Below are 14,960 nucleotides of genomic sequence, written 5' to 3'. Positions count from 1 at the left end.
CAGCACAGTCGGAGGTGCCAACCACTATGACATGTTAAACTGGGGCCCTGTCTCAGATGGATGCAAAAGATCCCGTGCTGCTACTTTGAAGAAGCAGCTGGGAAGTTATCCCTGGTATCCATCCCTCAAATCAACATCACAAATCAGATTTACCTGCACATCATCACACTGTTGTTTGTGTGAGCTTGTTGTGTGCATATTAACTGCTACGTTTCCTATATTACAACAGTGACTACACTTCAAAAAGTACTTCATGTGCTGAAAAGTACTTTGGGACATTGAGTGTGTTGTATAATTGCAAGTCTTTTTTTTACATAAATAGACTATTTGGCCCATCTTGACCTGTTGGTCAAGGTCCATGCTGGTGTTTATGTTCCACACTAGCCTCCTCCCAACCTTCCTCAGTTAACACCAACAATATTCCTTTCTCCCTCATATTTATATTATAAACTTACTTTTTTCTTGCTATCACTATATTATCTACGGTTGCCAACTCTGGTTGGAGGAATTCCCCATCCCCCAATGCTTCTGCCACTGGAGACCCAACAGGTCCACTTACAGAGTTCTGCATAGTAATTAGAAATAGATTAGACTCATCATGAACCCATTGCCTGATTCTTGACTGTCAAGCAGACACTTTTTGTCACCAATATCTTGATAATTAACAAAAATGTTAAAAGAAAATTTTAAAAGTGCACAATGTTTTAATACACCTCTGATTTTTCTCCTGGGTTGCTTGCAGTGGTGGCTTGGACATTAACCTTCATCAGTGATCAGTCTGCTCCTGCGCATTCGCTAATTCTTGTGTGAAATAGGCCACTTGAAATAGGTCAAGAGAAGGGTGGGAATGACCCTCTGAATTTATGGCTCTGTGAGGAAGTATTAGGTGTCTGATAGTTGCTTACCCATGGCCACAGTGGAGGTTGGTAACTCAGTAAGATTAGAAATGTCAGGTACCACATATTTTGGAACACTGTTTATGTTTTTTTGCCTCTATTGCAAAAATACAGCATTGATATTTGAAATCAATGTTCAATCTACTTCTTAAAAACAAAAGTGAGTAATTTTGTGTTTTATTTACCACTTTTTCTCCTTCTCCCTTCATTTTCAGAGTTGATAATAAAAAGATAGCAACCATACTGGAAATATGCTAACTCTGGTTTGACAATGGACATTGAACCAGGACATTTGATCATGTCACTGTGTTCATGTGATGCTTGATTACATGCTATATGATCACATAACATTTGCCCACTGTTTGCAAATGTTATTGCATTTACCTTAGTTGAGTGCCTAGTATCACCAAGCCCTGAATAAAATGACATTTTACTTCAGTGAGATGAACAACAATGTATAAATCAAAGAAAGAATTCAAAATAATAAGATTTAAGTAATGTCTAAATAAAAACTACTTTGATGTTTCTATGTATTGACCATAATGAGAAACACCAAGTAAACAGCATTGATTCAACAAAATCATAGATATAAGTAACTTCTAACTAAAGTTTTCATACAATTTTATGACTTTTTTACAATATACAGAAAGTTATAAAAACAAAACAAAAACTAAACCTATTTCAATTTGCTGACTCCCACACACCACAGCTGAAGCCCAGCTTCAGGGAGGTGAGATTCAGTCCTCAGAGAGAAGCATCAAAACTGCCCGATTCCCGGACCAATATGAACTTTCCTTTCCAGTTTGTCTTTCTCTCTCTCCCTTTTTGTTTTTTTCTCTCTCCCTCAGTTTTTATTTCTCTTTCTTGCTCCCTCCCCCAGTTTGCATTTCTTTCTCTCTCCCTCCCCCAGTTTGTGTTTCTTTCTCAGAACACATGGAGTTTCCATTGTTTGGCCCAGATGCGATCATGAAGCAGTGTACTCTGAATAATGGTGGTACAAACAGGCCTCAGACAACATGGTTTAGTTGCAAGCCACAACAGCCAGGGTACTGCACATGCGCAAACTGTGTGACAAGGGCAATTTCTCCCAAATCGCCAGCAGCAGTGCTTGGGAGACCAATCACCCATTCTGGTAGACTCCCAGCCAAAGAGGGTGGGTTGGAAACCCTAACTCCTAAATCTTGGAGTCATTCTTTGTGTGATGAGTGATCTGCTTTTGTTGACTGATTTTTTTATTTTTACCTTCTGAAGTATAGTGGCAATTGGGAACTCACTGTGTAGGGATTCACCCACATAATTCTGGTTAATCAATTCCATCATTAATTATAAACAACAAAATATTCCTCAAAAGGTTATGATTAGCACCTTTTTAAGCCTACTCCCTATTTCTCACAGTACCTGTAAACACAATAAGGAGAGGTTAGGCAAATTGTCAGCCTTGAAAGGAGGCAAATCACATCATACCTTACTGAGATATCCCTTTGCATTTGGGATCAATCTTTTGCTCCTCTCTGTACCTATTTTAACACATATATATCCAATTGTAACATGGTGACCAAAGCTTTTGTACTAATAAATTTTGGAAGAAAAAAAAAGAATGAGTATACACTTAACAGAAAAACGTGGAGGATGTGGTTCAAAATAATACATAATTCCTATAAAGTACAAGTCATCAAAAAAGTCAATAGAATTCTGGGTTTTATAAGTACAAGCACAGAATACAGGAGTAAAGAAGCAATGATGAACATATGCAAAAATATTGCTTAGGCCACAGTTAGTGTACTATGTGCAGTTTTGGGTGTCCCATTATAGAAATGGTATTAAAGCCAAAGACAGCGTACAGCATTGATTCTGCAGATGATGCCAGCATTGGGAAACCAAAGCTATGAAGGGAAATTTGAAATACTGGGACTATTTTCATTGAAGGTGAGAAGACCGAGAGGAGAGTTAACATAAGTTTTAAGAATTATTAAGGTTTTTGATCAGTGACTTGGGAAAGACTGCTCTGATTGGGGAGGCAGTGTTGAAGGGTCATCAATTTAAAGTTATCAATAAAAGAGTAAGGCGATTAGGAGAAATTTCTTTACACAGAGGGTTATTGAAGCATAGAAGGCTTTGTCACAGGGTGTGGTTGAAGATCATAGCATCTTCTAAAATGGAAAATTAAATATAAATATTTGAAGCATAAGAAGAAACGAAGAAATGGGAAGAGAGCAAGGCAGTGAGATCTGGTTTGGATTGTACCAGCAAACAGCTGGCACAGACACGATGGGTAAATAGTTTCCTCCTATGCTGTAGACCTATGGTTGTTCAGAGGCTTTGGTCAATGTAGGATGACAGCACAACTTACTCTATGCACTGTGCTTCACCCACATCACAACTGGCTGTGGGGGAGGGGGTGGGGGAGAAGACATGCATGTAGAAGTGAGCCTCTTTCCATGATGACATGGCTGAAATAGAGAACACATTTTTAATGAGGGGTGTAATCTCAGGTGTGCACCCACTTCCTTTTATTTCAGAGCTCAGAACATTAGAACTCCAATGCACTTACCACTATGTTGCTTTCCTGTGGAATAATAAATTCCAGACTTGCCTGCTTTCTCCAGGTGCAAAAACACAGAATCCAGTGTGCAACCCGCGAGGGAAAAATGTGAATGCAATTACAAAAGAAACAAGATTCCGAAGTACAATGTATTAGTCTTAACAATTCTAGTGCAAGTCCACTGAGGCATACAGAAGGCCCAATATCCCACTCTCCTAACTGAACAAAGCTAGTAGCATCAAACCATGCTTTGAGAATTTGTTTGTGTCCTGTAGGAGAAACGTTCTTGATGACAAGCTCAACTCTTAAATCTGCACAACACTATACTAAACAGTTAGTGTCTCTAGTAATCTACTTCATATAAACTGACACGGTGCTATCACCGCCAACAGTCATCTAACCTGGAACAGAAAGCATTTGGTAAACACAAAAGAAAAGTAAATGTACAGAAGCATTGCTGTAGTGCTTGATGCACTCCCAATGTGAAAACTATCAACCCAGAATCAGACGAGAGCTGCCACCTTAACAGGGTTTTCCATTCACTGATCTTACCCAAGTCACTAGCATTCTGTGCAGCTGACTTCTTGTTATGGCTATGTAAAGGTAGCAGCAAGGGAAAGAACAAATTCTGGGAATTAATAAGACAAGAATCTTTGTACAGTTCTATATGCTACTTACAGCAGAGATGAATGCATGATACAGACTAATCCACATACATTTTGTTTTGGGAAAATATAAAACTCAAGTTTATGTTGGATCCGACCACTTCCAATTGAAGAACAGCTTGGTGCTAGACATCCTTTTGACTTGGGGCCAGTTCAGCTTGAATAGATGCCTTTTTTTAAATTTGCAGTGGGAATGAAAACAGAAGTAATACAGTTAGAGCTATATGAAATCACATAATTCATATATTTGCTTAGGCTGGGTATGTCATTTTACTTAAAAGTCAATCTAATATTAATGTGTTGTAAGGCCAACAAGAAGAAGCTATCTGGTAGAAGTAGGCATTGCTACAAATTGACTGCTAGTTTCACCAGAAAACATCGACAGGAATACTATCGTCAGAATGGCACATTTTATTAACTAGTATCAGGAAGGTTCAAGAACAAACTTGCATTTTTATGTCCCAAAGTGCTTTACATAGCCAATCAAGTACTTCTGAAGTGGAATTACTATTGTTATGTAGGAAACAGCAGCTGATTTCACCACAGCAAGGTCCTACAAATAACAATGGGATATAGACTAGATAATCTGTTTTAGTGATTTGGTTGAGGGATAAATGTTGTCCCCAAGGAGAACCTCTTCGCTTTTCTTCAAATAGTGCTGTGGAATCTTGTATGTCCATGTGAGAGGGCAGACACAGTCCCCGTTTAACATCTTACACTAAAGGCGGTACCCCATCAGTGCAGCATTCCCTCAGTACTGCACTGGAGTGTCAGCCGAGATTATGTATTCAAGTCCCTGGAGTGGACTTGAATCAATAACCTTCTGACACAGAGGCAAGAGTGCTACCACAGAAGCAATGCAAACTGTTGACAGACATCTTAGTGAGTAGGTTAATGGATTTTAAAGTTGCAGTAATCTTCATTCTGTATTAAGTGAAAAAGTTGGTATTGTCAGCTGTACGATCCATTCCTAACAATGGCGTTAGGATTCAGACTAAAGTGTGTAACAGAGGTCACTTGAAAGTTCCAATCAGAGATAACTTTGAAGTTTAACTAAATATGACAAAAATACTGAAAACAGTTTAAATATCATTTAATTCAATTTTTCTCCTTTTAACAACTGTCTACACTTTAGTGCAGCAAACTGCTGGCAGTTCTGGTTCCAAACCAGTCCATACATGCTTATTACAGTTTGCTTTATTTTGAATTTATAAATTTAAACAAAATAGGTCTGCAAAAGGATATTCCAGTTTTTAAGAATTGGAGTTGTTATATTCTTGGCATTTAAAAATAACTTTGGCCTTTCCAGCTGAATGTAAACATACATATTTATAACATAGTATTTTCACATATAGATAATAACACTGTTTATTAGTGAGTTTTTCTACAACCTCACTGAGCATTTTTCAGTCTTTGTAATGGGATTGCACATGCTCAGTTGAACTGTCGCTGAAGTCCATCCATGACCAATTCACCTTTTTTTCCAGAATTTACTGTTTTACTATGCTCGCCATCCTGGAGAGCAGTTACTCAATTCAACCCTACATTCAGTTCTTCCGGTAGTGATTGTACCATATAGTTCATCATTAACAGTGAATACTTCAACTCCACTGTCTGCATACGAAAGTGATTACTTCTGCTGTAGAATCCATTGCAATGGGCTGTTGATCCTCAGAAGGATCTTTCAGTTCTACTGCAACTGTTGACCAATTAAGTTACACATGAATTACAGCCAAAAAAGTGGTTACGTTTGTTTTTCTAAAAAAAAAATCAACTTTGTCGTCATAGTATTGTACAAAATTTCAGAACTGACATAGAAGATTGTTTTTCAAATCACATTAAGATGCCTCTTGAAAAGCTGCACCAACAGATCAAACATTTCACATTTGCAATCTTCTTGGCTGTGAAGCATTCTCTATAAGGCACAATCGACTAATGTGTACAAATATTTATGTACTAAAATATAAAAAAATTGTTTTAATTTCTGAAAGCATCCAATTCTTTAGTCATTTTCAGACTGTGAAAATTTACTTGTACTAATTATTAAGCATCTAAAAACAGTTGAAATTCCTGGGGAACCAATCCTGGTAACTACATCGGAATTGGACCCATTGGTACCTTCCAGTGCAGCTCCCGCAGAGCTTCACTTCACTCAGTGTTACCAGTTTCCATTGATACGGAACTCCAGAAATAGAAAGTCCCCACCCCCGGCTCTGTCCCCTTGTTGTTGCTTTCCTCGTTAGGGCGTTTGGAGGTTCTGCTCCTCATAACTCAACCAGGAAATTCTTGGAAATGGCAGAGAACTAGTGCAACCAGATCTCCATAATTTTCATGGAAGTTCCACCAGCTCCGGCAGGAGACTGAGGAATATTGGGGCCCCCATTTTTAACTTCCCTTTTACCACTTGCCACTCTATTAAGCTTACACAGTGCACATTCATTACATCCTCTTTCACACTTTACAATTCCCCACAAAACTTTTGTTGAACATTTGAATTGCATGTGTTAATCAGACTTTTAACAAAACACACTACTGAGAATTAAACATTGTCTCACGACCTACACACTAATATTAGTCTTCAATTACTGACACGTCCATCACATAAATTTCTTAGCTTGCAGTGGAAAAGCTAAGGCCTTGTAATATGAACAATTCTGGGGGAAAAAAGTAAATAGAGAGGCCAAACCATACAATTATGAATTTATCATTAATAGTTACTAATTTAAATAAAGCAGGTAGTCTAACTGTATACTGGAATAACCATTGCATGCATAAGCAAAAGTTACAGATTCAAATCCACGTGGTGTAATATAACGCACCCTGATCAGTCTCTGCAAAAGCCTTCATTTGTATATGCACTCCCAATTGAGTATTATGTGCAAACAATTCCAATATAACCAAATTTATGGTGCTTTGTAATGGACGCACATGCTACCAGAAGTGGAATTTTCTCTTTATTCGAACTAAATCAGCTTGGCTCAATGGTAGCACTCTTGCCTTTCAGTTATGGGGCTGAATATGTAAATCCCTATGGGGTTGGGATCGGAGCTGGGTGGGCCCAGAATGTCACGCCGCTGGCCATTGCGCTGGTTTATTTATTTTATTTAGAGATACAGCACTGAAACAGGCCCTTCGGCCCACCGAGTCTGTGCCGACCAACAACCACCCATTTATACTAATCCTACATTAATCCCATATTCCCTACCACATCCCCACCATTCTCCTACCACCTACCTACACTAGGGGCAATTTATAATGGCCAATTTACCTATCAGCCTGCAAGTCTTTGGCTGTGGGAGGAAACCGGAGCACCCGGTGGAAACCCACGCGGTCACAGGGAGAACTTGCAAACTCCGCACAGGCAGTACCCAGAACTGAACCTGGCTCGCTGGAGCTGTGAGGCTGCGGTGCTAACCACTGCACCACTGTGCCGTTTGGCATCACTATACTGAGCCCAAGCCATTTTTTAAATGACCAGATCAGGTTCAGAATGGCTACAAGCCTGCAAGTGGTGGGTAGCCAATTGACGTCAATTAAGCAGCCTATTAAGGTCCCTTTTCCATACTGCGTCGGATTTGTCGGCACGCAGATTATGCACAGTAGCTGAATCACAGTGGGGGGGTACTTAATCCTGCAAGGGACATCCCCGCCCTTCGCCATGGCCGCCGGGCTACAGCTTTAGCCGCTGACTGTCCCCTGGAGGGGTTGCCCCTCCACAATCATGGCCAGGTAGTTGCAAGATTTTTTAATTTTAAAAAAAGTTTACTTTGCCTTCAGAGTGTGCCTCCTTGTTGAGGTGCCCTTTCTCTCTGTTCACCTGCAGCAGGAGCTCCCACCTCAGTCGGTGGGGCTGCCAGTGTGTCATGGCTGGAGCACCTCTCATTGGCCCTCCCGCCTCGGTAGCCTGCCCATTGTCCTTAATTGGACGGCGAGGCCACTCCCTGGCCATTAATTGGCATAATGGTTTGAAAGCAATTGTGGGCGTGTCAAGCCCACACAGTGCAGAATCGGAACCTGGAAGTTTTCCCGATGTCAGGGTTCCGACCCCAGAATAAAAATACGGCCTGTGGACCTGAGCCCCACTCCAAGACTTGTGCACATAATCTAGGCTTAAACTCAATATACATTCCTTGAGATCTGTATATGTGTGTGCTACAAACCAGGCAAGATATATGCTTGCCAAAATTACAGGAGTCCGTAATTTTGAGTATGGGATACAAGAAGAACTGAAACAAACTGACTTTTGACTAAATCCTGGACGATGTGAATCTCTTCTACCCCAGCTATATGACCTTCCGTAGACCAACAATGGGAGTTGTTTCTGGTGTAATCAAAACCGGCATTAATGGGGAGGAAGTAGATTGGTGACATTAGCCCAGACTGAAGAAACAAGGATGGTCAGAAGACCAAATCAACAGTTGTGATATGTAGCTTTTTTCAGACACAGCTGTCACTCTGAAGTATCTAAGTAAACCTTTTACTCCAGAATCATTCTAAATATGCCAGAAGATCCACCAAACAGGCCCACATTTATTTTGCTTTTGAGTTAGCACTTTGCAGAATAATACTATTAAAATAAATACCACAAGATCCTGTGTAGAATAGCAGCAAATGATAACTACTACAAAAAGATAAACAGATGACAGATCCATACGAGGTAAGTCAAGGAGGAAACTGGTATACAAAGTAACTCTTGCACTGGAGATGAGAGTTCAATATCAGAGATCCTGTTGTAAAATTCAGACTATATGTCCCTTCCGGACATGATTCCACATCTCGTCGGGCCAGCTTATTGACCATTTCAAACTAGAAGACATGCAGTTATTTCACTTACAGTTCCAGTAGTTGTAATCTATCTCAAAAATAAAAATGAATTTAAATGACTTATCAGCCTACATGGAGTTCGTTGAGTACTGCAGACAACTTGGTTCTTCAAATATTGTTCAACAGAGATTGAGAACATTGCTGCAGTAAATATCAAAACGTGTTTTAGTCTTTGACTCACCAGATATATTTTTGATGAAACAATCAGATAGAGCTAGGTGAGTTATTCAGGATGGGAATGTTAGCATAATACTATGCAGGTAATGTGAACACATTTAATTCGGAAGTCAGGCCATTTTATGACGATTTTGTTCGTCTGAATATGCAATCAAATCATTTCAATAACCAACAGACATTCAATTACTAATATAATTGGTAGCCACAGTACTTATTTCAATCAGGTTCAAATGCAGAAAATCAAGAATGTGACTCTACATAGTCTGTCAGTGCACATTTCAGTGACTCAGTGGCAAATGTCCCAAAATCATGACATTATATGGCACTATGAAGCCACAATGATATACATCTATAGGAAATCACCATCTCACAGAGATGTAAGTGTCAACTGCTACATTAAGGAATGAGGCATCTCTGTAAGAAAGCACAGAGTTTCACTGTTGACTGTCCAGAACTGCATAACAAAAATCGACAAACTGCCAACTTGTTATTCCTAGAACTGAATTGCACACACTAAACTCATTTACACCAAATATATAGAGAGGACTCCAAGTTACCAAGATGGCATCATCCATCAGTATTTTGCCAAAGATCTTTGTATACCCAGGAAATGGAAGTATGAGAAATAGCAATTTTGAGTGAGTCCAAGTCTCTGTTTGCATGAAGCCAACTCATGATTTAATTTCCCACCCCAAACTGTAAAGCAGAAGAGAAGGTGAATTTAGAAGAGGTAACATTAGCACTTTGGCACACAGCTTTGACACAAATTAAGCAGAACCACTCCACTGAATCCGATTATAATAGGTACATGCAAGACAAAGGGTCAGAGATAAAAATGTTAGCTCAATTAAGACTTGGAATTTCACTAGGGTAGTTCAAGAAGTGGTTTCTGCTTTCTTTTTCAGAATATGTATAATTGTTATAGACCCATCAAAAAATGTGACATATGGTTGCAATGCATTCCAATGTACAATATGTATGTAGTTCTTCATTTTATTTTGGACCTTCAGAGTCTTACTCTTCCTTATTATTATAAAAGGTCCTTTTCCACTCACTGGGAGTTCTTCAAAAGGACTGCAGCTGATGGAGAAAGGAGGCAGAACGGTTTCCATTGATCAGTGTCTGTCTTTGGTAGGACACCAGGCATCATGGTAGAGAAGACAATGTATAGACTTGAACCTGCAGGAAAACAAGATGATTTTGAAATAAAATCTAATTTAGGCTATTTTATTCATTTATACTATGAGCAGGTATGGGTACAGTATATGTCCAAATGGTTTGAAATGCTGGCCGAAGGTTCCTTTTGCATTCAAATTTCCATGGTCAGCTGATCATCATAACAATGTGTTGCTCCAGGTTCTGATTTAGACATATGGAGGGAGTGCACTATTGTGAAAGTGGAAACCTCTGAACATAATATTATAGGGAAATGTCAAAATAGAGGGGTAATCATTCTTACAGTCCTGGGAAAGACTCAGAAGTCATTTCAACTCATTGGCAGTGTTTGCTGAGACTGAAAAGGGAGTGCGGAAATAATGGAAAAATTGAAGGGAAAGGAAACCCAAGATCCAGGCACAAGTCTACAAGCAAATGATACTGGAACCCAACAGTTGACTCCCTGTTTTGATGTCTACAGAAGTGAAGCTAGTGCTGCATTTGACGGTTTCCAGAAGGGTGGCCCATCTCGCCACACAATGGCAGCATGCCTGTAAGGAGCTGGATGTAGATTTCAGATTGCAGCTGAAAGCTACATTCAAGAGCTGAGAAAGCCTTATGCTGGATGGTAGTGATAGATCTCCTAGCAACAACTCTAAGCCAGCTAATTACTGTCTTATCAGTCTCCTCCTAACCATCACCAGTGCCATCAAGTGGTGCAATTTGTATACCACTAGAAACACTCACTCCAGACATCATCACATTTTCTAACATAACCTTTTTTCCCTGTCAATCAACAAAAATCCCAATGCAACATGTCCTCTTCCCTTGTTCTCCCTTTATCCTGTCTCAGCATTATCTGCATACAGCAGAATGTAGAGAATGGACCAGAGTCATTATCACTTAGGTTTTCACTCTATTGCTAGGAAAGTAGAGGTGAATGTAAGAAAGTAAACTCAGGAAGCTGATTCACAGAATGTACTCCCTTGGAATCTGAACTAGACAAGCATTAGTTTATAAATAGTTAGAGACAATGTCTGAGGGCTAGTATATTGATTTGAGAAGATAAAAAGATTAATTCCAGTTGACCATTCTTGTATTCTGTTCAGAATTAGCTTCATGAGAGCTCCAGTAGTTTAGAACCCATCTTTCACCTTTAGAACCTGGATTAAAATTGTGCCGTAAAAACAGAAAATGCTGGAAAACACTCAGCAGGTCAGGCAGCATCTATAGAGAGAGAAGTAGTTAACATTTCAGGTTGATGACCTTTCATCAGAAATGGAAGATGTTAGAAATTAAAAGTTTTTAAGCAATTACAGAGCCAAGGTAAATTAAAAGTTTTGGATGGGTGGAAAGATTGTGTTCATTTGCCTTCAGAATGGGATAAGATAAGACCAGTTCAAATTCAGTACCAAGCTTACCCGAATATGCTGCTGAAAGACTATAAACCCTCTCTCACCTTGGCTCAGTAAACATAGCATTACTCCCTGCAAATTCCATTTTAAGTTTAAAGTCACTGAAAATTCAGTTAACAAAGAACACCTGCACATAGGGTATAATTGAATGACATATTTACATTAGAAATGCTTTCATCCAACTCCTCTAGTGGAAAACAGGAAAAGTATTACATCTCTAAGTAATAAGCTAATCCTTTGTAAATAATATTTATATTACACAGCATCTATTTTCTTACATTTCTTACTACTGTGAGCATTTGTTCTCCCCTAACCTATCTTTTGGAAGATTCAAACTGATCAACTGGCTCCTTCTGTCAAAGACTTTCAAACTGACCCTTTTCTTCTTTTTCTTTTCTAAACCGGCATTCTAAACAGGAAAGAGTTAGCGGGATTTTCTAGATTTTGAATGATTGATTACTCAGATTTAAAAAGGGACTGTCAGTCAAATACAAATATAACCAATCATACAGACTTGTTTAAGTTTGAGTTATTCCTTTCTCAAGCCTATAACTAAGCCTGTAATACTGAATCTAAATTAGCTTGAGAATTTTATTTGCAGTTGATTTTTAAATATCTTATTTACTGTGATTAGATTTAAAGAAAGAGCCATCAACCAAAGTTGGACAAAAACACTCATTTTTGTCAAAGACTCATTCTTGAAAACTACTTCTGAAATGTATTGTTTTTAAAATGTCTGGTCATGATGCCGTATCGATTCATGACATTTTAACTTAAAGTACACTTGCTGCAAGCTTTGAAATACTATTTTACGAATAGCAGTTCCTATGTATATCCATGGGTTCTCTATAAATCATTTGAGCTACTGGCAAATAGTGTGATCAATTAGCCTTCAGTAGGTGAAAATGATAAACAAGTCACTGTACCGTGAAGGATCCTCCGCCAGGCTGAAAGGCCCTTGGATCCTCAGTATATTCCGCTTGATTTCTGAACTTCCATAACTTAAGGTGACCTAAAACAATTGCAATTAATAGTTTAGATATTGCATTCAGCCTGTATTCAGAAATCGCAGAACATAGTGTTTCATTATGAACAGAGCACAGAAGGACGTAATGCTAAATACTTCATCGGCTTGAAATACATGTGGCTGCTTCAATGGAGGCAATTCCACAAATTGGGCACCATTTAGCTCCACTCCTGTGTATCTGGGGTTGGGGCAGGGGGAAGGCATCATCTAACTTGCATAAATGTGACAGTTACCTACGACACTATAGCTGCACTTTAGGTGTCTACCAGAGCAGGAAGAGCAGTTCCGGCAATTTACTCACTCATGTGCAGATGTCGCTGACCAGGGAATTTTACTTAATAGCGTCCAACTGCCTCCCCCTCCCCACTTAGAATGGTGACTATTTTACAGCAAGAGCCAGCAATGTGACTGGGGTTCCAAGGCAAAACACCACCGACTCCAGCAGGGTCAGCCCAGGAGGGCATCAGTGGGTGCATTCCTGGTATAACCAACCAGATCCAACTTCAGCTGCTAAGTATGTATGCTGGTTTCTTCCGGGTGCTCAGTGATAAGAGCGTGAGGAAATTTCAAGCATTCCTACTTCTGGTCTTGTAGCCTCAGAAGTCAGCCATGTGCCACATTTGAGAAGGACAGAAGTTCTGCCTAAACAGGTCCTTGCACAAATTAACAGCCTGTGTATGAACTCATTGTAACTGGTCCTGGCCAATCATCTGGTCCCTTCGCTATAGGTCAGATTGATTTGATCTATGCCAAGACTGCGCCGCTGGTCCTCAAGGCCAAATTTCTTCACGACCCAGTCCGTTGCAGCAATAAGGCTGGTGGGCACAATAACCTCTTTGGGTGCATCTCTGGTAAACGTGCACTGCATGTGTCCAGAAACTTAGGCCTCCACTCATCCATGGGAGTGGACGAGAGGTAATGCTTCAATATCCCAATGGTTATATGCACCATGCATGTAGTATTGGGCCATACAAACCAGAGGGTCCCAGGCTTTACTCCTGGATTATACCAAGTTTTCTGGTAGCAATTGGGGAAATAGTGGGAGGTCACTACTATTAGTAGTAACACCTCTTGGTTGGGGGTGGGGTGCAGAAACGTGTGATCTGTAACCTGTGACCAACCCCCCCCCCCCCCCCCCCCACCCTTTGCTGGAAAATGTGGAGGTTGGGTAAAGTAAGGACATGATATTGACAGTCAAGGCTCACATGATGACTGGCCATATGGGTGAGGTACTGGAGTGCTGCTGATACACAGGGAACTGCATCATAACATCAGTGATTGCTTTAAGGGGAAATGGAGAAAAAAAAATACAGGCAATTCTAAAAAGCCTGGAGAGCCTGACCTGTCTGGGGATAATAGGTGGTGGGATCTGCTGCAGGTTCTCTAGGTGTGAGTGGAACAGATCGCTGTGAATCATCTTCACCTCTAGTAGACCTTCGATGATATAGCCAATCGTGCAGTCGTCAGGGAGACGGATCTTCTCTGCTGTACTTATAAAGTTTCCAAAACTGTTAACAAAAATCAAAAGGTTACATTTCTATATAATGGGAGTTTTGTATCATTCTTACAAGGAGAACACATTTGATTTTTAAAACCGAGGGAACCTGATGTAACCTTAGCTCCCATCTAATGTTCCATCACTTCAAGGAGAGAAATGAGACAGTTATTAAGGGTGTTATGATCCTGTAGTTTTTGTTTTCCCAGGAAGAATGCGGTGTGCCTTTAAGGCTGGAAAAGGAGCTGTACTTCTTTAAGGCAACAAGCCCCATAAACTGATTCAAAGAGTGCATTCTCATTGCCTGGGATACTGCCACTCAGGACCAAAGATCGAGAGATACAATGTTACAATTTAATTTTGAACCGGCTTATAGTGGAAACAGACTGTTCTAACTCACAGACATAGACAGATAGCTGGACCAGCATGAACGGAACAGAGATCTCTGATAATTTAAACTGAAGGAAGTTAGACTGTGACAATCTTTTATCCCTCAAACATTCTATAGCCAAATTGATTCATTAAAATAAAAACAAGAAATGCTGGAAATACTCAGCAGGTCTGGCAGCATCTGTGAAGAGAGAGAAGCAGAGTTAACGTTTCAGGTCAGTGACCCTTCTTCAGAACTTCAAGTCGTGCGGCACAATTCAAACAACCCCCAGGTTGGCCAACAGGTTAGTCATGTGACTAGCTCCGTATTTGGAACAGTCTCTCCTGCGAGGTTTGTGGATTCCTTCAAGCTTTGCAGACATTCTCAGTTGGGG

The 14,960-nt window shown here is 39.9% G+C and overlaps 1 protein-coding gene across 1 annotated transcript in view; it reads right to left on the bottom strand.

Moving 5' to 3' along the window:
- Positions 1-5,180: 5,180 nt before the first annotated feature.
- rfng (RFNG O-fucosylpeptide 3-beta-N-acetylglucosaminyltransferase) overlaps positions 5,181-14,960 on the bottom strand; it is a 44,538-nt gene continuing 34,758 nt past the window's right edge. The window contains exons 6-8 of the mRNA XM_068058173.1: positions 14,044-14,209; positions 12,601-12,686; positions 5,181-10,283 (exon numbers count right to left, since the gene is read on the bottom strand). Of these exons, the coding sequence (XP_067914274.1) occupies positions 10,220-10,283; positions 12,601-12,686; positions 14,044-14,209 (316 nt within the window). The 3' untranslated portion in view covers positions 5,181-10,219. The remainder of the gene's footprint in view (positions 10,284-12,600; positions 12,687-14,043; positions 14,210-14,960) is intronic.

Source organism: Heterodontus francisci, chromosome 26 (assembly GCF_036365525.1).
Source record: "Heterodontus francisci isolate sHetFra1 chromosome 26, sHetFra1.hap1, whole genome shotgun sequence".
Classification (NCBI taxonomy): Eukaryota; Metazoa; Chordata; class Chondrichthyes; order Heterodontiformes; family Heterodontidae; genus Heterodontus; species Heterodontus francisci.
The sequence above is the reverse complement of the archived record's forward strand: the minus strand, read 5'-3'. Positions and strand labels throughout refer to the sequence as shown.